The sequence below is a fragment of the Phaenicophaeus curvirostris genome, chromosome 4 (genome assembly GCF_032191515.1).
Source record: "Phaenicophaeus curvirostris isolate KB17595 chromosome 4, BPBGC_Pcur_1.0, whole genome shotgun sequence".
In the NCBI taxonomy this organism is placed as follows: domain Eukaryota; kingdom Metazoa; phylum Chordata; class Aves; order Cuculiformes; family Cuculidae; genus Phaenicophaeus; species Phaenicophaeus curvirostris.
Window position 1 is genome coordinate 31791016 of NC_091395.1, and position 25943 is coordinate 31816958.

Below are 25943 nucleotides of genomic sequence, written 5' to 3' on the forward strand. Positions count from 1 at the left end.
AAAATGGTGAGAAAAAAACTGCTGGGCATTCTTGTAAAAGTAGATGAACACGTAGCATTGACCTGACAAATACTGGGAGAAGTTTAAAAGGACACTGCTTGGGGTAAAACAAAAAATAAATCTAGTTTTGCCCTTTCAGGATGTGAATTTATTAATTGCTTTCCCTTACAGATTTTTGTTTCATTGACATTTACCATTTTACTTATTAAAACTCCATAATGTAGTCTATAGTGCGTTATTTTTGTGCCTGCTTATAGAATCCAAAGAGTTCTGTTAGTAACTTCAGGTGGTAATCCTGTTATACCATACACTTCTGTGAAAATTTTTAATTTTTTTTTTACCTGAAGAGATGAAATTGCTTCCAGTGACTACTCTGAGTCTCCGTACTTTAGAAACATATTTTAACATAGAGCCATTTGTATTATACTTCATATCAAAAAATGAAATCTTTTTAAACTTCGTGGGCTTTAGCAGCTACATCTGTCAATTCTCATTTCTGTAAGTCAGACAAACTAAAGAATTCTTTACTTCAAGATATTGACTGATTGGGAGTTAACTGCTCCTTTTAGTGGAGAGTAGTATGTTTTGATTGAGATTGGTTTCTTGTGCTTAAGGATGAGACTTAAATATAAAGGAAAATGTGGGTAGTACACAGCTCTGAAAATCAGGTTGCTTGCTGGGAGGGTAAGTATGAGTTTATGAATAGCAATTAAATTTTAAGCAGACAATGGAAAATCAAGTGCGTGTTAATTAAGAAATTGCAACACACAAGAAACTCAAGTTGTCTCTTGAGAATTTTTTTCCTTCCTAGAATTGTCTGAAGCCTGGGTTTGTGCATGTACTTGTGTGTGGGTTAAGTATAGGTAGTTCTATATGCCTAGTAAGATCTTCCTAACTTTTTACTTCAAGCTCTTCTACTGTGCGTGAGAAAAAGCAAAAATTATTCTGGTTATAGAAGAGTGTAATTGTACAAATGAAACCTTGATCACTGGCTTTAGCTTCTTAATTTTTTAACATATCTCTAGCATCTCTCTTCATACATCTAAGTGTGTATATAAACGTGTATAAATAAGTAGCACAGTGTGCTGAAGCAGTGACTATTCAACAGTCACCTTCACAACCCTGCCTTAATATTTGGCTTAATTACGTATGCCAGAATAAATCCATCTTCAAAATGATGTGTTTCAGGAATGGAAAGCATTCAGAAAGACAGTCTTTGTCTGACTGAATTGGTTAGCAATTATAATTGGTTATGCTTGCGTATGATCAAAACCTGAATACCCTTCTCTGAGCTCTCAGTCTTTGACCTGTACATTGTCAACTGTTTGTTTTCTGATAGAAAAAACAATTGTGTTTCATTTGAGCTTTGACTGTCCAGCCCTGTAGATGCCAAGCAGCCTCTTGTATTGATAGAAAGAAGAAGTCTTACAAGAGTCTGAATGAAAACTGGAAAGATTTCCATGAGGCTGAGTCTTACTGATCCCATTAAAATGAAAATCACCTTAAAAATTATACTGAAGTTGTATAAAATCGTGTCAGAAGGATAAGAGTTGTAAATAATGTTTAGAACGTTTCCAGCTTCAAACAATTTTAATTATTAAAAACTTGGCCTGAAACTACCAATAGTCTAGGAATATTCAGTAAAATTAAAAAAAAAAAACATTTTGGAAATAGGCTTTTAAAGTTGTAACTAAAAATAGAATCTTGTGATTCAGTTATAGATCTGTGTAAACATCTGTAAGCCTTAATATCACTGGAAACAATTTTTGTACAGTAACTTAGTTCAGACTTTTTTATCTCTTCCCTTCCCTCCTTCCAGGTACATAAGAAAGGAAAATGAGGAATGATGAACGGTTAGATTTTTTTCTTTTTCAATTAAGTGGATTCACCTGAATTCAACTGCCTAAGAATGAAAGTCTACCTGTATCTGTGTTCCATTTCAGGCTGAACTTTATTTTTGTTGATGGGGACACTTCTCCCCCTCCATTTCTAATTTTTCATACTTCTGACTGGAATCAGTTCATATAGGTACATGTAAGGAGTAAGATCAAAATCGCCAGTGAATGAAATGCTGTAGATACGACAGTGATGGCTTCTTCTGGAAGGGACCGAGGGAAAGTGTAAAATTATTTTACAAGTATTTAAGAAGTTATAACTTCAAATTAAAAAAATACCAAACAAACCTACAAACTGCTTTTCCCCATCACATTCTCCTAAACTTCTGCTCTTGGAAGAAGAATATTATATGGAAGGCTCTTTAAAATATTCATATCTTTCTGCCACAGGACTCTTTCAAAAGGAAGTGAAATTAATCTCAACGCTTTATGTTACTAGAATTAGTAAGAGAAATGATTTATGGTGTTGCCTTTCAAGCAGTTGGACAGCTGAGAAGTCAACTTATTTCTCTTCTGTTTTTGAAATCCAGGTGCTAGCGACAGGACTAAGTGGCCTCTATTCATCTTTGCCTGCAAAGCTGGAAGACAAAGGAGAAGAGTGGCACTGTCTTCTTAAAGATGACTGGCTTTTGTCACCAGCCCTTGGGCAGTTCATGAATTCCCTTGAATTCTGCAACGCTGTGATACAGGTAATGGAGCAGAGTTGGCCTGTCCTTTTGAATTAGTAGTCTTATATATCCTGCAGACATTTGTAAAATATAGTGTGTATTTACACCTGTTAATGGTGTAGATTTTTTAAATTACACTAAAATAAGTTGCTTAAAATGTTTTTTTTTTGTGCTGTTTGTCCTGATTATAAGGATGAATTAATATGGTGGTTTTTGGGTGACAAATCTTTCAAGTGAAAGCAGCAGAATTGTGTAGCAGTTTGATGTTTTGTTGTGTAATTGGGAGGATTTTCTGTTTGATTTTTTTTTAAAGTGTTTATTGCATTTTAATACCACTGTTGGTACTAAAGTAAATTGAATGTCTTAACATGTGAGAAAATGTAGTTTTTCTGTATTTAAGCATTGAAAAACCTTCTATCTTTGTCTAAGCTCTCATAAATAGCATGCAAAGAATATAGTCTGTTTTGCCTGTTGGTGAGTACTGCATAAAGAAAGCTTTCTGAGCACAACTTAAGTATCTTCCTAGAAATACAAATTAATTTTAGATTGACCTCTCTGTCCTTAATGATTATTTTGTATTAGATTTTTTTTTCTGGCTTTGGTCCCTTACTCTTTTTTTTTTCCTTTAATTGAAATATAAAATGAGATTTTTGTCTTTTAATATTGTTTTTAAGACTAGAGAACCCTATAGAACCCTTGTCCCGTATTTTATTAAAACATGATATAAATTCTACTGAGACTGTGGATCTGTGTGTTACTTGAAGAACTGTGTTGAATAGTATTTAAAATTTAGACTCATTTACTGTTAAATAAAATATACTGTTAAATAAAATATGTTTTAGCAAGATGTGCATCCAAAAAAAGTAAAGCTACTGATTGACAAAGCATTGAACAAGCAAAAACAATAGTAGCTGTCATTCGTTAAATGCAATATGCAGGATTTTTAACATGCACATTTAAATGTGAAGACATATATTAATTTTGGTGAATAAGCAGTTTTTCTACACGAGGTCTACGTTTGCAGGAGGTCATATTACAGCAGACAAATTAAAGAACAGAAGATTATTTTAAGACCATTTTTCAAATAAACTCAAAATAGTTAAGAATCTTCAGCTGACTTGCAGAAAGAGCAGTTTCTGACCGCTGCTTGGTCTTTAGAGTTGTTCTTCAGCTGAATTGAAAGCTTTGTTATTGCAGGAGTTTTGCTCTACGCATGGAAGGGTTTTCATGGTGCAGTTTGTTCTATGTTGACCCAAGAAATTTGGCCAGAGATTAAAAAGGGACAACATAACCAAGACCTCTTGCCATTTACTACTTTTTCCATGGATCGTAGCATAGGAAGTGCGACCCCTTTTCTTCTTCTTTCCAAAGTAAGGGTTACAAATTAAATGAAGTCGGGGAAGAATTGCAAGTGGGAGAATGTATTTGTGGCCATGAAGGCTGTGACATTCCAGTCTTGATGTGAACTTCAAGCAGTATGTATTAACTTAGAATATTTCTGAATGGGCATTTTATTTTTGGCTTTTATATTTTTTTTTAAATGCATGAATTTATGGAATGTTTTCTTTGAGAAAACAAAAGAAATGCACTATTATAAGAGCATATTCTTGGTTTCTAAGAATGGCTAATTTATTTTAAGCTTTGAACCAACCTGTTGAATGAATAATGTATGTTTAGTTTTAATTTTTGTTTGTTTTACAGTTGTTGGGAGAAGGGCTTGTGAACAGAATGTTCTTAGCCCATAGCTAGAAATTGCTTTGGTTTACTTACTCTTGAACCACAGGAAAGCGGCTGTTCTGCCTTTTCCTCTTGTAAGAGAACAAGTTAACAATGGCAAGTGCACCTTCAGGTGACCCAGTCGATGTTGCAGGAGCTAATTTTAGAATCTCAAATCTTCCTTTGATGCATGATTATACACACTTTTCTGTCTATCCATTCATCTTTGTCAGCGTGCAGGGAGATTGAAAAGTCCTGTTCTCTAAATTTGGCAGACTTACTGTAATTAAATGTATTTTTTGTTTTTTTTGAAGAAGAAAAAACCTTTAAGAACCTGAGTTGTAGCAAACGCAGGTGAGGAGGACAAATGAACATGTCTTGTCAAATGGGAAAATGTTTGGGTAATGGATGATAGTAGTCTGTGCCCCATTCTGTTTTAAATCTCATTGGAATTGTTCTGTCTTTCTCTCCCCACCCTCTTAGGTGGCACATCCCTTAATACGTAACCAGCTTGTGAATTACATTTACAATGGATTTTTGGTGCCAGTAATGGCTCCTGCTCTCCATAAGGTCAGTGGCGTATGCAAGCATGACACGAACTAATAACAGCTAAAAGCATTATGAATGATCTCTGTATAAAGATACTATTAAATATACTGTCACTAGTGACCTCTGTGTATTTGAGTACCTTTATAGGCTGACTTTCCATCTTTTCATTCCACACTTTCTATTTACATTATACAGATTATGAAGCAGGATATAGGTATTTCTGAAAATGTTTAAAATTCTTCAGTGAAATGAAGAACCAAAATATTTTTGTTGCTCTAGGCTGACATGTCATCAAAATAACAGTGACCTTTTTAGACAACATTTCATTGTGGCAGACATGTTTCCATGAGGACTTTTTCCCCCAAAAGAACATTTTCCAAAAGGAAAAAGTAAAAAATGTTCAGTCAAGAAATATTATGTTAATTTTAAGAAAGTTGGTATTGTTTGTACTTCCTCATTCCAGTTGGTAGAGCTGTTTCCATGAATTGGAGAAGAAATGCATTTTGGTATCAATTTTGTAATGCATGAGGGTGCAATTGATGTTGCTTTGAGGAAAAAAAGTAAAATTTTCTTTGAAAGGGGTTATCCTTTTAAAAAAAGTCAATGATACTGGTTAATTACTTTAACTTTTTTTTATTAGGCTGCAGAAAACTACATTTCCAACTGTTGCAGAATATGTCAAGTAACAGTCTTCATTGTCCTGTAAAAACAACACCTTGTTTAAGGAGAGAAAGTAGGAATTTCTGAGAGTAAAAATCTGCCAAAAACTGCCAGGAGAGGACTAATAAATTACTTTTTGAAGGTCTACTAATTTTTACTAAGTCTGCCAAGCAGGAAGCACTACACATATTCCATTTTCTGAGCAGCCAGTGAAACACTGTACCTTGTTTTCTGGTCTAGGACTTACCTTGGCAGTGCACACAATTCTTCATGGTAAGTAGCCACTTACCAAGAACATAACAGGCAGTACAGAATCTTCTTCAATGATTTAACAGACCTCAAATAGTTGGAAACTTGGTGAGGGCTGAAATAAAATTTGGCTGCAATCCAGATCAAGGCTGTAGTCTGTCTCTGAGATAGTTCACCTCCTTACCTGGCAGTATTTTGTTCTGGTTTTGTATCTTGACTTAATCCCTTGCCAAGACTGGGAATTAGAATCAGAAGTGAAAAGCTAACCAGCTTTAGGTTAAGGTTATGGATAATAATGGAGGTACCAGAATGTAGTGGTGGGATTCTAGTCTTAGTAAGTACTGGTTTCACCTCTGAAGTACTTGAATGACAAATTTGACTTGAAATGACAAATTTTAAGTTGTTTTGTATAATACCATGCTACTGAATGCCATTTGTATTGGTCAGTAAATCTGCTAACCCCATATAGGATCGATTATTTCTCTGTTGATGCTGTTTAAATAACTTAGAGCCGTTTTTATTAGTTTGGTTTTTTTTATGTGATGGAAATGTTTTTGAACCTCATTTATATATTCAGAAATTGGGTGAAGGCATTATTTCTTTTGAAAATGGAGATGTTGGCTGCTATTGTATGTGAGTTTCAAGCCTAGATCTTTCCTGAACCCAGGCATTCTGTTTGGTGCCTTATTCTTCCAGTAATAAACCTCTCCTTAAATAGCATAAAGGTTGACTTTTTCATCTTTAAAAATTAAATATTTATGTGTATAAACTTCAAATGCATTTAATGGAGAAGATGGATTGCACCATCTAGTGGATCCTGATGCAGGGCTCTTGCAAATATGGGACCAAAACACCATAGCAAATGGAAACAAGAGAATAAAGGCTCGTTTGAGTGCTTAAGTCTTTCTGTGCTGTGCTCCACCTTAATTTAACAGAAAATTAATATTTCACACCTTTGTCTTGGCACATAGACATCTGTCCGAAAACCAGATAATTATACTGTAACAGATCATTCATACATTAAAATAATTTCTAGTTGACATTGAAAACATTCATACTAAGTTGAGGAATGGGTTTTGGAAACTGTATCGCATATTTGAGGACTTAGTGTTATAATTAACCTTTAGGTGAAGAAAAAGTTGTGAAGGGACAAATTGGGAGAAAGGCCAGATGCACCATAGTGTTTTTCAAAATGCAAGTTCTGTTATTGAACACGATTGCAAATGGATCCTGATTTTTCTTTAAAACTCAATGAAATTGGTTTGAAGTCTACTTGTAGCTGAAGAGTTTATTTTTTATCCAGTCACTCTGTTCAGGTTTTGGAACTCATTTTGGCTTATAAATTGAAATACAAAGAATAATGGAGTGTGGTATAAATACCTGATTAGGAAGACAGATTCATGGAAGTTAACAGGGAAGGGTGGTAAGAAGAGATTATAATTATTGGTACATCTTCATAAGGTGTTCCTAAAAAATTTGTTTCTAGAATTTAACTGGTATGGGAGAGCTGCTTCTGATGAGTCTTGGTGACAGACATGAAAGGGAGTCCAGACCTCATGTGGCATTATTCCTACACCTAGGTCAGGGCAATCCTCGATTTCAGTACTGAATAAGGAATGATGTGATTGAGAGCCGTTCTGCGGAGAAGGACTTGGAGGTGCTGGTTGATACTTGACGTGAGCTGGCAATGTGCGCTTGCAGCCCAGAAGGCCAGCCGTGTCCTGGGCTGCATCAAAAGAAGCGTGGCCAGCAAGTTGAGGGAGATGATTCTGCCCCTCTATTCCTCTCTTGTGAGACCTCATCTGGAGTATTGTGTCCAGTTCTGGAGTTCTCAACATGAGAAGGATATGGAGCTGTTGAAATGGGTCCAGAGGAGGGCGACAAGGATGATCAGAGGGCTGGAGCTCCTCTTCTAGGAGAACAGGCTGAGGGAGTTGAGGTTGTTCAGCCTGGAGAAGAGGAGGCTCCAAGGAGATCTTCCAACCTTCAGTACGTGAAGGGGGCTACAAGAAAGCCAGGGAGGGACTGCTTACAAAGGCTTGTAGTGATAGGACTAGGGGCAGTGGTTATAAACTGGGAAGGGCAGATTTAGATTAGATATAAGAAAGAATTTAATCACAGAGAGTGGTGAGGCACTGGCACAGGTTGCCCAGGAAAGCTGTGGCTGCCCCATCCCTGGAGGTGTTCAGTGCCAGGTTGGATGGGACCTTGGGCTGCCTGATCTAGTGGGAGGTGTCCCTGGCTGTGGCAAGGGGGTTGGAATGAGATGACCTTTAAGGTCCCTTCCAACCCAAACTATTCTGTGATTCTGTAATTAAACCTTAACATCCTGCACTTGGGGCACAACAACCCTACGCAGTGCTACAGACTGGGAGAAGCCTGGCTGGAAAGCTGCCAGGAGGAGAAGGACCTGGGGGTGTTGGTTGACAGCGACTGAACGTGAGCCAGCAGTGTGCCCAGGTGGCCAAGAAGGCCAATGGCATCTTGGCCTATATCAGAAATGGCATGATCAGCAGGTCCAGGGAGGTTATTCTCCCTCTGTACTCGGCACTGGTGAGACTGCTCCTTGAATACTGTGTTCAGTTCTGGGCCTCTCACCACAAGAAGGATGTTGAGGCTCTGGAGCGAGTCCAGAGAAAACCGAGTAAGCTGGTGAAGGGGCTGGAGAACAGGCCTTACGAGGAGCGGCTGAGAGAGCTGGGGTTGTTTAGCCTGGAGAAGAGGAGGCTGAGGGGAGACCTTATTGCTCTCTACAACTACCTGAAGGGAGGTTGTAGAGAGGAGGGTGCTGGCTTCTTCTCCCAAGTGACGGGGGACAGGACAAGAGGGAATGGCCTCAAGCTCTGCCAGGGGAGGTTCAGGCTCCACATAAGGAAAAAATTCTTCACTGAAAGGGTCATTAGGCAATGGAACGGTCTGCCCAGGGAGGTGGTTAACTCACCTTCCCTGGAGGTGTTTAAGGTGCAGGTGGATGAGGTACTGAGGGGCATGGTTTAGAGATTGGTGGGAATGGTTGGACTCGATGATTCAGTGGGTCTCTTCCAGCCTGGTGATTCTATTATTCTATGATCCCACATCCAATCTGGCACACATAGTTCTACCTTAATGCAAAAATCGGAAGGGAGATGAGCTTATGGCTCTGCTCTTGAATGACTGTTGGGTAGGCACACTACTTCAGGCCTGTTCTCTCTGTACAATATTCTAGTTTTCCTTCAAGAAGTAATGTTTTGAGGAAAAAACCCTCTGCAGCAAGACACAGACTTGCATTTATTGTTTTTGCAAAGACAGCTCCAGTCAAGAACGCAGATGTCTAAGAAAGAAGTCTTCCATCTTTTCTATTCTCAACATGGTAGAACGTGATTTCTGTTTGAAGCAACAGCAGTATCAGAAACAAGTGACATTAAAGTGGCTTCCTGTCTGATCACCAAGTCAAACTCAGTTAATTCAAATATATAGAATAAAATAAGCCAAACATTTAATAGTGCTTGTACAGCTAAATTGTGTAACTAAGAGTCTTATTAACTTTTAATCCCTCATGGGGTAACAGTTTGCCGTTGCAACTGATGCATTCAGATAGGAGGACGGATGCTCACTCTTGGATTAAAGCTAAGCCTGTGTTGTATATGCTAGATGCTGGCCAGTCTCCTCCTTCCTCCTATCTCTTCACAGAATTGCAGAATGGCTGAGGCTGACAGACACCTCTGGAGACTGTCCTTTCCGACCCTTCTGCTCAGAGCAGGATCAGCTAGAGCAGGTCACTCAGGGAGTGGTCTAGTTGCGTGTTGTGCAATCTCCAGCCTTCCAGATATACAACCTCTCTGGGCAATGCTGTTCCAGTGTTTGACCACCTATACAGTGGAAAGGTGTGTGGTCTTTGTGTACCTTTTGTTCTTACGTCCAGCTGGAATTCCAGTTTGTGGTTTCTTGTCCTTTCACTGGACACCACTGAGAAGAATTTGGCTCTATCTTCTCTGCTGCTTCCCAGCAGGTGTCTACAGACATGGATAAGATCCTACCTGAGCCTTCTCTTCCCCAGGTTGAACAGTCCCAGTTCTCTCTGCCTCTCCTTGTATGATAGATGCTTCCATTCCATAATCATCTTTGTGGGCCTTTGCTGGACTTGCTCCAATGTGTCAGTGCGTATCTTGTACTGGGGAGCAGAGCATTCTAGATTTTTGCACGATGTGTTCCTATAAATACTTACTATGTGCACTGTTCGCGTGAATGAAATGGTACCAAAGTGTTGAGGACAGAGACGTGTTTCTATGAAAAAGTTGGGGGCGTGGAGAGACCGACATGTTTTGCTTAGTGTGATTTTTATGGTTTTATCCTAGGAAGCTAGTATGGAGTTGAAGGAAAGAATTTGCTAGTTCAGGTCTTTTTCAGCTAAGGAAGTTTCAAATTGATTGGGCTAGTTTAGTTAGCTTGAAATAACCTGTTTTTCACAGTGAGCTCTGTGAAGGTTATTTATGTAGCAGATTAATCCAATGTGCTTAAATAACTCAAACATTCTCAAGTTTATGCCTCCCTAACTTCATTTCTTAAAGATAAGTATCCTAAATATAGCATGTTCTTGTAGCCTAATTTATACCTGCTCGGTACTAATCTGTTGTCACTTTGTTTGGGTTATCCCACCTATACATTTAATGAGCAACTGCAAATACCTTCATAGCTCAGGAGCTGCTGAATGGGAAGACAGAACCAAAACTTGCATTATGTAGCTAGGGATGTGCATTAACTGGCTGTGATGGATAGCCCTGTCCTGGTCTTGGGGTGTCTGGGTTTTATTGTACTTTTTACAAAAGATTTACCTCCCTTACTTCTGACATCTGCATTTCTTGAGACATTGAACAAAGTGATTCAATGACATTGTTCAGGTGGGTTTGTCTTTATGCAAGGTCACAAATTCCTCGTTTCTGTACAAATTGAGTTAAAACCAGAAGGAATTATATTTTGTGTCTAAAGACACAGGGCTGAAGAAAAGGTTAATTTGGTAGTTTTCTTTCTGTAATAACAGTCCGTTATCTATTTTTTTTTTCCCTGAACTGTATTTTATACCTTCTGGTGTAAGTGTCAAGGATTTGACAGAATTAAGACTATCCGGCAGAATCTGTTCTTAATTTAAGACCGGTATTTTTTTAATGGCATATTAGTTATAACTTGAAATTATACAGTTCTGTACGTTCTTCTCTAGGCTTTGGTACTTAGGAAAAAACACTTCTGAGAAGATATAATTCTGCTCAGGCACAGAGCCATACCATTAAATTTCTGTGACATATCTCACTGTCTATTTCTTGCTTCACTGTCAAAACTAACTTTTTGGAGCTCTATCAAAAAATTGTAAAGTAATCTGGGGCAAAATTGTACAAGGATCCAAATAATCAAATCAGGCTAATTTTCTCTTCAGTTAAAATCTGATTGAAATCCCAGGGTGAATCCAGAATATCCCTACCAAAGTCTTAAGTTTTACTTGTTCTGCTAGGGGCCATATTGCCTTGTTTTAGTTTTTGTATATTTGATAGTAGAAAGTGCTGTTTTACCTTGTTCTTTTGAGTAGTTGCAGTACCTCTGTAGAAATCTGATCAGTGAAATCCTTTTCAGAAGGTCTTTAATATGGATGTATTTTGCAGTCAAAACCATGTGCTAGATAATTAGGAGTCACACTGTGGCATATATGAATATTATGCTACCTTTGATACAACTCAGATTGGTTATATATGTCTCTTTCCTGTAAGTGCATATGATTTAATTTTAATTTGGCATTCAGAGAATTTAGGTGACAAAGATTGCTGTTAAGAGCATCTTGAGTGTTTATATAATGTGTTGTTTCAATTTATTGATGATCATGCTAAGAAGTTGACGAATTTTATGATAAAAGCAGATTTTTAATGTTTTAGCAATTAAATGCCAGGTAGTATATCAGTAAATGCTAACTACAATATAATTATTTTTCTACTTGGAGGGCTGATTTTAATGAGAATAATGGAAAATTCTACCAGCTTTTTAGCATAAGAAGTTGCTAAACTTTATATGTGCGGTTGTTGTGCACTAGCCCATCTAAACAAAAACCTCTAACACGGTATGCTACTGTGATAATTTGATACCACTCAATGATTGCATGGCTCAGCTAGGGAGAAATGACCTGTAAATTATACCCCGTGGAATAGAAGGAATATCTTTACAAATGTGCTACAAGACTGTCAGTTCCCATTTAGGAATATTACCATCTTTCACCTTACTCAAAAGTGTTTGGAGAGCTTCTATAAAAAGGTGCATACCAAGTGTTACTGGAAAACTTTGAACAGTCTTGTGCTTTGGAGAAGCCCATCAATAGTTACAAAACTTAGTTTTACCGGCTGTGGAGCGGATTTATGCTAATGATGCCTTTCAGCTTTTTGCAGGAAACACTGCAGCCGAGTTAAGCTTTAACCTAGTATAAACTGAAGCAGTTCATAGATGTAAGCTGAGGGAAGTTGAAGCAGTTCTGGTTTTCTGGTTCCTCCAATGTGCAGACTTCCTCTGTCCCCGATTCCCCATGTCCCCTCTCTCTCTTTTGCCAAGACAATTGTTCCTATGGGAGACTGATTGAGGTTAAAACTCACCTTTTTTTCCTGGATAGTTCTAACTGAATCAATTCCCTGAGCCAATTTACTGCACGGTGAAATGAAGCATGAACCTTTCTGCCAGTATAATCAAGGGGCAAGAAGCTGAGGATGAAGAGAAAGAAGAGAGTGGGAACAGTTGGGTTTTTTTGGTTGGTTGTTTTTTTTCTCAGTGAGGTGGGCTTATTCAGGTTTAAACTGCTTGTGGATCTAGGATCTGGAGGATAAGTTTGAATAAGAACATTCATGGTCTCTTCATGGGCAATATGATATCCTTGTAAGAAGGGAAGTGTGAAGGAAAGGAGAAATCATGATAGCCGTATTCCTATAATAGGTTGCATGAAGCTGTAAATTAGAAAATATATTGTGTGGGTCCCAGGGGAAAATAGCCAGCAATAAAGAATCAGTGCAATTGGTCTAACACAGTGAGTGTAATATATTAAACTGAACTCGCAATGACAGTAATTTCTGGCTCCTTGCTATTACTTGGCACAGTGACTTGTAAAAGCTGGATCTCTTTACAGTGTTCTGCCTTGATATCTAGTCAGACATCAGAAGAGGCAAGAGAAGGTTTGGTAAAAATTATAACGTAATTAGAGAAGGGTATTACAAGGCTAAAAGTAGCCTTCTCTTTTCAATAATCTCTAATCAAGTATCTGTCTGGCTATGAAGACTCTCAGATTTTGTAGCAGATTACATCTTAAAAAATGTCTGTAACAACCGATTGTTGTTCAGAATAAACACGTGGGTGACTTTTTAAAAATGATATCTTTAGAGAGACACTTTACATTTATACATATATCTGGGGAAAAAAAATCCAGCAACTTTTGTTACAGCTGTGGATCAGGAAAATAAAAAGGGTAGACTATTAGTCTGGTTGATGGAAAGGATATGGATTTTTCTCATTTGTCATTTTCAATCCTACAATTTTATCTTAGGAGGAGAGATATCCTTGGACTTTACCAGTAGTAGAAAGGGTCTAATGCAAGGGTTGCTGCTGTTGGTTTTTTAGTTTTGCTGTTATGACGGTGGTGGATTTTTATATTGCTTAAATACCTTCATCAAAAGCATAACTTGAAGTTTACTTACTTAACGAAGAGCTTAAACTACCATCTCTTAATTTTATTACTCTCCCTTTGTTATGCTATTTTTCTTAATACTTGAATTATCAAATGCAGAGAATTTTAAAGTTAAATATCAGATTTGTGGATGAATGGAAGTTCTGGCTTGTTTTTTATCATTCTTTCAAAGATGTTCGGTTCTGAGGGCTAGCTAAAAGCTTACTTGTACAAATTATACTGCAATCAATGTTTACAATGATATGAAGTTTTTGTAAGCTGCCTCAGGATTTGACTGTAGTGGACATGTAGTAAATATTTTTGTTCTCTGGGAACGTTTCTTCTTTTGTTGTTTACCTAGGTACTGATTTGCTTTTATTACAAAGGATTTCCCTACTTCGCTCAAATGTGTCTCATGAGCATTAGTTTAAGGAGAGACAACCAGCAGATAGTCTGAATAAAGCTTAATAGCGTGGCTTTGGTATCTTAGAAAGCAGCGATCTTCAATAGTAACTGCACAAATTGAATGAGTCTCACTCTCAACACATGTATTATGCATAATGCAATCTGAAGAAAAGGCTTACAGAGGTAAAAGGGGTTTTGCCATAGCTTGTTTTTTTACCTGGTGTAACTGATTTCTCCAACATCCTTCTCTAGTTAACTGCACAGAAAAAAAGAGATCTCTTGAGGCTCATCCAGAGCAGGCTAATGTATCCTGTTGAGTAGAAAGAAAATTGGCCTCATGGAGCTAAAATTAGCTTTTTTTGAATACTTCTCTAGGTGCCTCACATCTTCAGAAGCTACGCTTACTGTCAGATGTGGTAACAGGGAGAAGCAAACCCAGAAAGCAAGGTGGCAGAATAAGATATAACTGTAAAACCACGTATGTCTGCTTGTCAGTTTAATTATCTTTTTTCCAAAGTTGCATGTGTGCCTTTCATTTCAAATGCCGAAGAGCAATATATTTGTTTAATTTCCTCTTGTGAGGAAGCGGAAGGTTGGTCTCTGTGCTGGTGTGTATGGACAAGTTGTGCGCAAAGGCAAGCTGAGAGTGCAGTGGAACTTCTAGAATATGATAGCATTAAAATCTCTTGTACAGTGTTAACTTGCCTGCTTTTAGTATTGCACAACGAGCTGAGAAGTAGATCCTAGCTTCATTTATTGCTAAAGTTTGAAGGAATGTTGTGGATAAGGCAGTGCATTTTCACTGGAAACTAAAAAAGATTCTTACAAGCACATTTAAATCTTGACAAAACTTAGTTTTCATTCCTCTTTCTCAGAAAATAGGTAAGCAGATCAGCAACTTGTTTCCCAAGAGCAAATAAAAATTAGGTGTAATGTGGCACTCTACGCAGAAAACCTCAATTCAAACAACTAAGATTAAACAAGTTTATAGATAATTTATTTGTGAAGTATTTAGTCTTTGTTAATTATTGGTTGTTGCTTCTAGCTCTTTTTGTGGTATCAGTGAAGTGTGGGCTATGGTAAACATGAATTCTTTTTTTGGCCTGGTCCCCAAGCTGTTAGGAGCACTGAACATTCTCTCAGAATTGAAAATTTCTTTTCCAAAGTACTCTCTAGCTGACTTACTTCTCCTCTTTGTTTCATTCATCATACGCACTCTGAAAAGTGTATAGGTTTCTTTTACTGATAGAAATGTAGGATGAGTTTTCCAAAGAGCATTAGTTTCAGAAAAAGGTCACTGCCCTTGAGAATCTGCTGGCTTTTATTGCTTTCATCTACAGCCTCAGTATTTTATACGTATACATAAGCCCCTGCTGTAAGTGGACATCTGTGAAACCCTCAGGCTGAGAACGTGCTTCCTTTTCTCCATAAAGGATGAAGGAGAAGTGATACAGAGACTTAACAACATATTACTTCTGTCTGGCCTTCCCTTGGCAGAGGGTTTAAATTCTTCCATGAACTGTATGCTACCATAATAATGTCATGTGATGGATTTCTTGGGCTTTGCTTTTTACAGTTTGCTGCTATAAAAACAAGACAAAACAAAAATGCCAGTTCTCAGGGTGATAGTCAACAGCTTTCATCAGAAAGCCATTCTTTTTCAACCCATGAGTCCCCATACCTTCTGGCTGTTGCAAAATAAACAAACAAATAAAATCTCTGCTCCAACCAAAACTGATTTCCTTTGATTCACAACCCTGGCTCATTTTCTAAGGGAGTTTTTGGTTGTTGAAATGTGGCAGTAGTGCTGTGGATAAGTGTGTATGTGCATAAGCATTTTTGTTTTATTATATTTACAGTAATACAGAACTTGAGTTGGAGCTGTAGCTGCAGTGCTCATTCTGGCAATTTGTAACTCAGGGGTGCTTAACCTAGTAACTGAATTACACTTGTGGGAGAAGGAGGAGGAATGAATTCATAAATTGTATTCTGAGTTGAAGTATATGTTAACAGGTACTATTTTCTGCAAGAACTAATACTCTCTGGTTTTGGTAGCACTGAACTTAGAACTGCATATCTAGAAAGTATGTCTAGATGTTGCTTGCTTAGCACAGATCCTGTGAAAGTGTGCCTCATTCCTTTCCTTGCACTGTTAAATCTTTAATGCTTGATTTTGACTGCCATTTCTGCAATGTACCAAGAAGGGGAACTTATTTCCCATCCTGGTGAAAATTTGACTATAGCTACTTTGTCAGTGCTTTGTTTCTAATACCAGTATGAGCTCGTAGCCCACTGTATTAAGGATGATGTAGCTGAGTATTAGAATATAGCCTCAGAATGAGAGTGAATCAATGACCTTAACTTTAGAGCTTCTCTCTGTGCTCCATATTGGTGCTCACTCTCTAGATGGTCTGCTGGCTGGATTACAGCATTCCTATGTTCTGTGTAAGCAGCCAGAAGCAGCTTGTGATCTTACATGCTTTAAAGAGAACGTTTGCAGCATGACATTACTGTGTATGTGGCTACCATGCAGCATAATGGAGCAGGAATTTTAATATTTACAGCATGTTACGTAAATGCTGCCCTTCTGACTATTTTCTAAATCCTCTTAGCTCTTAAGTGACAGCTTTGATTCTTTCTTTTAATAAAATCAGTCTTTTCATTTATTCTGCTAAGTTTGGTAAACAAAAGATGTTTAATACTTCCTTTCACATAGGCAGATTCTTTTATTTAAGGGTTTATCTTTGTGCACTTAAGCTTATTAGGTTCCTGGGTAACTATTTTTAAAAAGCTGACTTTGCACCAGCAGTATGTGGTGCAGAGGTGGCCTTTGGAATTTTCTGTGCTTTGCCAGTGCATACTGTGAATAGATAAGCTCCAAAGGATTGCCATAAGCAGAGCACTGTGGGTTATGGTATGCACATGCTGCACAGCTATTTGAATTGTATTTTGATTTATAAATAGTCAGTAGCAAAGATTTTGGGGTTTGGTTTGTGTGTGTCTGTATGTATATACATACTCATTTTAAAAATTTGAGTGAGATGAGGAATTGTGCTGTGGGAAATAAAAAGAATGAAAATTATGGCAAAATCCTGGATAGCTATGGGGATTTTTTTCCTAAAAGCTCTAGAACCATGAGTTTATGCTCTGCTTTGATTGTGCTCTGTCATTTTTTTTAAAAAAGTGATAGATGCAGATAATCACAACATCTGAAAATGCTTCTGAAGGATGGCAGAAGTGAGATACAAAAGAGCTGACACAGGCAGAAAGGTTGTGGGGAGCTTCTAGCGTGATCTGGCTCTTCGTTTTTCAGTATGTGTGAGATTTGGGATGTCACTTTGGGGTAGGCTTTTTCTTTCCTGGGGAAGCAAGGCAGATAAGAAATAGGTTGAAAATGCTTGTGCGTCATTCAGAAGCATGCTCTTTGCAAATTTTAAAGCAAAGACGTCAATATTTTTGTGGCAGTGTTATCCATGGAGAGCTTAGAGTGTTTGCCAGGTATACAGTTGCAGAGGATGGATGGATATTTTGTGTGTGCACTATGTTTGCATTCATCTTATTTTGCTTGTAGGTGACTGTGGAAGAAGTGATGACTACTACTGCATACCTGGATCTCTTTTTGCGTAGTGTTTCAGAGCCAGCCCTCCTCAAGATTTTCCTCCGTTTTATTTTGCTGCACCGCCATGAGAATGTGCATATCTTAGACACGCTAACCAGCCGAATCAACACACCGTTTCGGGTAAGACAAGCAGGAATTCAGGTATTCTGCATAGATGTAGGTTAAATATTTAAGTGGGAGATTTCATGTATTCAGTGGCTATCTCTTTAGCTAGGAATTTCCCCCCCACCGCCACTCAAATGTGTGATATCTTCACCCCCTCAATTTTTTTTTTTGTGATGACATTTAGCTACCCCTATACTAAGTTGGTGATAAATGTGTGAAGCGGTTTCACACATACAGGAAATGGGATATAGGGAAATGAGGGCTTCAGGAAGTCTGGATCCTGTTAGAAGATTAAAGGTAAATTTGGAAGCATTTTTGTTCTGCATGCTGCTGAATTAGTGTGGCTGTAGATAACTTGCCCTGGGACTTATAAATATACTTATAGTGAGGAGCTTTTTCTTTGGAGTTTTGCCAAGCAACAAGCATTTTTCAAATAGTCCTTGTGGAAGATGGTGGCAGCCCTATAAGGATGTCTCCAAACTGATCCAAGTTGTGAACTGCAGCATTGCCAATGTATTTCTCAGGAATCAAGTACTGTATTGTTGTATATGTTTGCTTAGCTGTCAAATTGCCTGCTTTCTACTTTGATTAGAAGAAAGTGCTGTCTTGCTCAAGTGGGCAGATTGCTGCCTGCTTTTCTTTGCCCTCACTGCCTTGTGTAGTAAGGTTTAGCTCAAATCTGCAGTGAGCCCATTTTCATCCTAGGCACAATGCAAGATGGTGGCTGGAAAGCTAGCTGACAGAGATAGTAGAGTTAGCTTTACTAACAGTTGGATCTTCTGTCATAGAAATTTACTATTTGTTGCACTGGACTAGCCTTCTGAGCCTTGCTTGACTGGCAGACTTGGCTGAATCTTGTGTGATGCACAGTTTCATGGATGAAATAAAGAGTATTGTTTTAATGCATGTACAAGAGAAGCCAGAACACCAGCATGTGCATGAAATTTGTGTATTAGAGACTGTAGCTTCATCCAAAATTTGTTTTGAAATGTGAGTGTATGCAAATATGGGTATATGCTGCTGTTACTGCATCTCTAACGTGGATTAGATCTGAAAACTGAAACAGCTTCTGTTCACAAAAAAGCAAATGTTGTGTTGTTATCTCTGCTAATCATTAATTACTGTTCCATAAGAAAATGAGATGGGAATTGTAAAGAATCCTGCAGCCCTGAGCAACTCGGGATCTTAGCCAAAATGGTTCTGTGATGCTAAATGGAGTTTCCTGCAGTACAGCTTGGCCAAGTGCAAAAGCTAGAACTGCAGCATTCTGTGTTTCCATAGCACGAAAGCTGCAGACATTATTATGGATGAAAATACTTATTAATAATTCACAGGGTTAAACTTATGTATAGACAGGCAGCCAAAAGGACTTGTAAAAATACAAGTCCTTGTCCCCTGAGCATATATTAAATCTTTACTTTTTACAAAATGCAAAAATAGACTAGCTTAACTTTGCTTATTCATTTGATTTCTGATTTGCAATATGGTTGCAAAGACAAACGAGAAATGTTTCCTTATAAGCTGAAATTTCCTAAATACAGGAAAACTGAAGGCAGTAGCAGCATTTTTGAAATTTCACTGCATGAAGAAAAGTTGGACTTGGCTCTCAGTACATTTCACAGAAGAAACAAGAATTTTCCTCTGTCTCCTGGCTAAAACATACCTTTCATGCAAGGATCTGGCTTCTTCTAAAAGATTGTTGTGACGCTCTCCAACTGTTGTACCTATTAAGAGCTCCAGTTCTAGTTATTTCTTCTTCTCTTGCCCTTTCACTTTCTCCATCTGTTTCTGTAGACATGAGGTCTTGGACTAACTACCATCTTCCTGGTGGCTTCTAGTACAAGCAGCAGACAGTGGTGGCAGGGCAACAAGTTTGAGCTCCATTTTGCTTCACTGCAAGCCAGCTCATGAGCATTCCCTGGTTCTCTTCTCTCTGCTTTTTCCATTTCTCTTGTTTTTCTCTGGGTGTTAGTTCAATGACCAAACTAGGGAAGGCAATCTTAAGAAACTTGCTTTTCAGAGGCTGTCAAGTGAGGTTCACTTAAACTTTGCTATTTAACTGTTTCAAAGATACAACTACCAAGTCAGGAAAAATACACGTATGTACATATATTTTTCAAGGATTATATGCGTTCGTCTTCTCTTGTGCACTATGAGCAACCAGTTGTATTGTGGAAGAGCTGAGTCACTCATCTGAAAGAGAAAAGCTGAAATTGTGAAACAGAGTCATTAAGCTTACTTTCTTCAAAAAGCATGGTCTGGAGAGAGGAATGTAGAAATGTGATGTTGCAGAGCTAGAACAGAGCTTTTCAACAAAGGAATTAAGGGGAATGACTGCAAAGAAGAGGAGGAAATTCCATAGTCTGGAGAAAAACCCATGCCCAGGGAAGAATGCTGGATTTAATCCTGAATTAATTACAAAGGGGTGGTCAGTGACTGAAAAAATGAGGTAGAGAAATATCTGCAGCTTTTTCCTTATTTTGTCCTAATCTGTTTCTTTTGGTAGCCACTGAAAAGTGCAATTAATTAAATATATTAATTATTTGAGCTTAGGTAATTAATATAGGGAGAGGCAAGATTAAAAAAACAACTTAAAACTATAGGAAAGGGTCAGTTTATGCTAAATAATTCTCACAAGAATCAGCCTGATCCTGGAGTCTAAGGCAACTATAAAATACTCTTTCTAGGAGAGGGCAGTGCAGGAGAATGTGCTGAAGGAAATGTGTGGCTGGGAGGTTGATGTACTGTGGTCCCTGCAAACAGTGAAAGCTTACAAGCTCATACTTCTACCATGCTGAGCATAACTGTATGGTCTTGCAAGCATCTGGCATATAAAAATGTGCTGTACGATAGCTTGGAAAAGTGTTGTATGTCTAATGGGTGACCAGAAAAGCCTGTAGAAGTCCATGTTTCTAGGTTGTCCTAAAGCCAGTGTGAAAGTGGGATGCCTGTCACAGAATGGCTATGATTTTTATCTCTGCTGAGTACAACTACTGAAATATCTAGTTATGGGTTTATTACATCAGACTTTTGCCAAAATGGCAAGCATGCAGTTCCAATGAGGCATTCTTTTTTTTTTTTTTTTTTTTTTTCCCCCCCACTCCCCATTTCTCCTGGTCTCATAAGAAGGATCTTCATGCCCTGCTATGGTTCCTAGACATTCAAGTGTCCTCTAGTGGAGGGATTACAATCCACTCCATATGGAGAGTATTCTTATAAAAATGACATGTTTAGTCCTCCTGGTCTATGTCAGTATGTTAGGCTGTAGGTATAGAAGCATTCAGCTTTTTGATGTGTAAAATGCTAGTCATTCCTTACACTTAAAGCAACAGAAACTTGAGACGGTTTATAACTTTTTTTTTGTTCAAATTCTACATCAGAGGTAAAAACTAGCACTGTCTTGGGAGTTACAGGGTTCGGTTCATGCTGAGTTAGATTAAATTAATACATTTGAATAATACTAAAGACTGGTATTTTTTAAATGGCTTGTTTGAAGGAAAATTCTGGATTGTATTTTGTTAAAATGTAACACGCCGTGTGTATAGCTGTAGACAATTTTTAAAAACAATCCCATGGGGTGTTGACAAATGGAAATTGCATTCTAAGAGTGGATTATAGAACATGTTCAGTCAGAGCCATTTTGTTGTGTAGTATGCAGGGAAGATTGGAAAGGTACAATTTTCAGATGAAAAATTGACAATGTTTATAATTTTCCAGCTCTGTGTAGTCTCCTTGGCATTGTTCAGAACACTCATTGGCCTGCATTGTGAAGATGTGATGTTGCAGCTAGTTTTAAGGTAAAGCCCAAACTCCCTTTTTCACTCTTCATCCTAATTCTGGGACATACAGTCTCTGCCTGTGGATGCAGAGCTGGATAAGTGTTCTCCAAGAGAGCAGAGATCCAAGCGACTATAGACATAAGAATATTATGATCCTGACAAAAGTCTACCAGACCTGAAGTGTGATTTACATCCTGTGATCTTCAGAAGCAAGAGATTTTTCTTGTAATTTATTTCTGTAGAAGTGAGAGAAGAGAAGCTAAGAATATATTTATCACCTCCAAACTGCTTATTCCCTGCTTCTAAATGTATAATTCTTATCTCCTGCATGTTTTCTCTAGTGTATTATACATGGTGATACACAGCTATATACTTTTCGGAGCTTCCACCTTCCTTCTTGTTGTTTTCCACCTTTTTGACTCCTCTCTCGCTGAGAATACTTCAGGTTCCTGAACTGTTGTGGTAGATTGTTATGTAACGGACTAAATGCATTGATTATTTTGCTTTTAACTTTTGGTTTTATGCATTGCTTCAGAATAATCACTTGCAATTTTGGTGTGTGTATTACATGAGAATTGATTATTTATTTGGAAATATTGGTGTAACTAAGTCGTGCTTTTAGCACTGTAGATCACACAAACATTTCAGATACTGTTTGTCCCTCCACCCACAGGTGTTAAGAGAAATTCCTTATACCTTTAGGTGTTGTGCCTGGGAATGCTGTTAGGACCTCTGTGAACTCAAGTATGTTGCCACTCTAACAGCAGCAGAGTGCTGTATTTAATCTTCTTTTTTGTTTATTTAGGGAATTCTTCAGAATTTGTTTGCATTTTAAATGACAAAAATAACACTGAGGCTCTTAATAAAGTGCCCTTAAAAAGTTGAAAAGTAGCACTCTAAAGTTCAGTGCAGAAGTGTGCTTCCTCTGTTCCTTGAATTCTTCATTGTTTATTCCCTTCTCTGCCTGGGAGCTCCATTTTTATCTTTTGTAGTAGAACAACTTGATGACCCTTCTGTCCTCCTTGCTGGCTTCTTGCCCGGTACATGTAAACTGGGTCTTTCTGGATTTCCCAGGTAAAACAAATAAATTAAGGGTTCTGAGACAGACCTCATTCATAATGGGGACTAAACCCCTTCTTACAGCAAGTTTGCTCTGTACTGCAAAGGATTGTACACTTCCCCGTTCTGATGCAACTGATCTTCTATCTCTACTAGTCTTGAAAGTTCCTCATCAGACTGTAGTTTCATGATATAAAGAATCAGTGTTTCATGCTCTTGAGAGGTTTAGAATATGGATCATTGTCAAGGTTATTATTACTGTTTGTTTTAATTTGGAGAGGGCAGGAAGATGGAAGAGAATTGTGTGTTGTTGCTTTCTCTGACGTGAAAGGACGATGCAGTAATGTTAGACACTGCTGTTTCAGGTATCTGATCCCATGCAACCATATAATGTTGAGCCAGCGGTGGGCTGTGAAAGAGAGAGACTGCTATTCTGTATCTGCTGCAAAACTGCTTGCCCTGACACCAGTCTGCTGCTCCACTGGGATCACCTTGACGCTTGAAAGCCAAGGAAAAGATTATATTCTGTGGACAAAAGCAGCACAAACTAAAGGTAATTGGTGCTCAGGGGAGGACCAGATCGTGAACTGAGCTCGATTTGGCAAGCAGCTCATGGGGGAAGATGAGGAAGCATGGGAGGAGGGGGAGCAAATATGTCAAGCGACAATAAACCGGGCAAGCCTGGACTGGAAAGCTTATTTAATTCCTTTCATGTGTCCAGGTCTATTGAAACCTTATTTTAATAGAAAACTTTTGGGTGGTTGTATTATGTCATGGTATGAATAGTAATCTTTCCTTTCAGATTCTGGTAGACGCTCTTCTGAATCTACCTGCATTGTGGAATATGGAAGAGCTGTGGACATCAGCTACTTGCAGTACCTGGCAGAAGCTCAAGAAGCCATCCTGCAGTGTCTGAAAGACTGTAAGATTTGGTCTGCCTTGTATGACGGAGTAAACCCTGATCCAGACACCTTTATTCAATCACTTGCTGAGGAGAACAGTACAGATGTGGAACACCCAATGTTTCGGCTCCAGCAAAGGACACCTAGCATGTGTAGCTCCTCTCAAGTAATTCCATTTAGTGAGAAGATGCAGTTGGAGCTAGAATGGGATGATAGCTATGATACAGGGATTTCTCCTGGTTCTGATGTGAGCTCACCACAACCATATGATGATCCGGGAAGCACAGAGATGCAGCCACCTGCAGAGCCACCGAAACACATTCAAGAAATGAAAAAAAATGCCATTATGCTCATCAAAGGATCTTACATAGAGGAATCAGACTTTCAGGATGATGTTATGGTTTACAGATTATGTGCCCAGAAGGATACCCAAGATGATGATAACTCCAAGGAGAAAACTTTAAATGTAGCTAGAGAACATGAGGTCCAAAGCCAGACTGTAGTCAATGGGCCTCTTGCAAAGAGCCAGCTGGAAATGGGCTTGGATGAGCACAGTAAGAGAAATTCATGCTTGACTCGAGGCATAATGAAAGAACAAACAAACCAGAAAATGACTGAGATTGATCCACAGCCAGACTTAGAGTTGAAGCTTTCTCCTCAGGAGGCAGATCGTAACTTAAGTGTAAGACTGCTGAGCACAGATGGTGAGGATTTAATTGCACAGTATGATAAGATTATTAAGGAACTGGATCCAAACAGTGTGAGCTTGGAGGAGCAGAAGTTGGATACTCCTGACCCCGTCTCTCCTGCAGAAGAGGAGGACTTCGAGAATTTCTCAGCAGACACCCTTTCTGCAGAGAGCATGTCACCCCCCTTTAGACCAAAGGAGGATGTCTCTCCTGAGCATGCTGCAAGGAGCCAGAGTGCCCCGTTTACAGGTGGAATGTCCTGTTAATTATGTACACAAGGAATACAGGAAGATGTGGTGATTAATAGTGGTCAAATGAGATCACACTGTGTGGTGCACAAGCACAGAGCGAGGAACAGCCCTGGCACAAAAGAGGTTATATCCCAAAAAGCTGAGACTGGACTAAAGAGAGTGAAAGAGATCCAACATGAAAGTAGAGCAGAGCAATCGGTGTTGTGATGACAAATGGTGGTTGGTCATGGGGGGCTTTAGCTCCTTTTTTTTTTAAATAATTGTTTAGATCTTGGGGTTTGGGGTTTTGCTTTTTTTTTGTATCTCAGAGCTCCATCACTCTACAGAAAGCTTTTGCAGTTGAAAGGGGATGGGAGTAACTGTTCTAATGTACAGAGCCCAGGTGAATAATTTGCTTTTCTGGTGGCTTCCATTCCTGATATGGGATCACGTTGCCATTTTTTTTCCTCTCTGCTATTTCGCATTTTAGCACTAGGTGGCAGCCCTGGTGCCCTGTCTGTACGTGCCTGTCTCCGTGCCATCCTGTTCCTCCAGTGTCCGGTTTGCCCTCCCTGCTGGAATGCGTTTCTGTCTTGTGCCAGGCAGTAATTTAAGCTTGATCTCCACAGACTGTTCAAGCCATTCAGGAATGACAGTAGTACTGGAGGTTTGAGTGGGCTTTTGATCTTTATTTGTACAGCTCCTTGCACTGCAGGTTCCTGGTCTTTAATTAGGTCTCCTAGACACTGCAGTAATGCAAATAATAATAAATAATAATATATCTAGGTTTCCTCATCCAACCCCAAACCTCTATGAGACGGCTTCTCATGCATTTGAAAGGAGAAAACGTTAATTTGTGTCCATTGAAATATATGTATTTTTGGTCAGCTGCGGCCAGCATGCCTGTTAGAAAAATTCTGCCTCTTTTTTCAGTCAATTTGCTATCTTTGCTGTGGTGACAATTTCCTTGTACCAGAAGCTTGATCACATTCAAACTTTTCCATTTCCCATTATCTGCTGTCAAATGCAGCTCAAAAATGTCCCTGTCTTGCATCTAGTCCCTACCTCCATTTGTTCCTTTCCAAAAAACCCATACCAAAATCAATGCCTGGCCTCCCCACCCTAAACCCACAAAAAAACCCCAAAACCCAACTGAGCCAAACAAAGGGAAAAAACACCACAAAAAGCCTTGCTGTTAGTTCCCCATGCACATGTTTTAGGCTGTTTACTTTGCTTTAATGGAGAATTTGCTGGTTACAATTAAGGAGGTACTCATAACAATACCTCAGAAATGTTGAGATTGCAGTGTCTTTAAAATATAACAATATGTTTCATTTAGAATGTTATGTTCTCATAGAATCATTAAGGTTGGGAAAGATCTCTAAGATCATCAACTATCAGCCCAACATTGCCATGCCCGCTGAACCATATCCCAGAGTGCTATGTCTACATGTTTTTTGAACACCTGCAGGGATGGAGATTATACCACTTCCCTGGGCAGCCTGTTCCAGTGCTAATATATGCAAACATATTATGTTTGTCAATGTGTGTGATAAGGATTTTTGGTTCCTTTCACTGTTTTGGAGTGCTGTCATTGGATAGGCTTTCTCTCTGCAGAATCAGATAACCAGACAGGTTCTCACGGCCAGTAAGTGTCAGCAGTGCAAAGATGGTCTCTTCAGGCCTACAGATCTATGAAGAAAATGTCCTATTAGTGTCCATGTCCAATTCAAAAGCATTAAACACTGTCATCACTTC

The 25943-nt window shown here is 38.6% G+C and overlaps 1 protein-coding gene across 2 annotated transcripts in view; it reads left to right on the forward strand.

Annotated features, from left to right (window-relative positions):
• The window catches only part of FHIP1A (FHF complex subunit HOOK interacting protein 1A), a 95860-nt gene that overhangs the window by 60169 nt on the left and 9748 nt on the right, over nucleotides 1-25943 (forward strand). For both annotated transcript variants that reach the window (XM_069855697.1, XM_069855698.1), the window contains 6 exons: nucleotides 2426-2584; nucleotides 4763-4849; nucleotides 17374-17541; nucleotides 21244-21323; nucleotides 22730-22917; nucleotides 23167-24204. In XM_069855697.1, coding sequence (XP_069711798.1) covers nucleotides 2426-2584; nucleotides 4763-4849; nucleotides 17374-17541; nucleotides 21244-21323; nucleotides 22730-22917; nucleotides 23167-24204 — 1720 coding nt within the window. The remainder of the gene's footprint in view (nucleotides 1-2425; nucleotides 2585-4762; nucleotides 4850-17373; nucleotides 17542-21243; nucleotides 21324-22729; nucleotides 22918-23166; nucleotides 24205-25943) is intronic.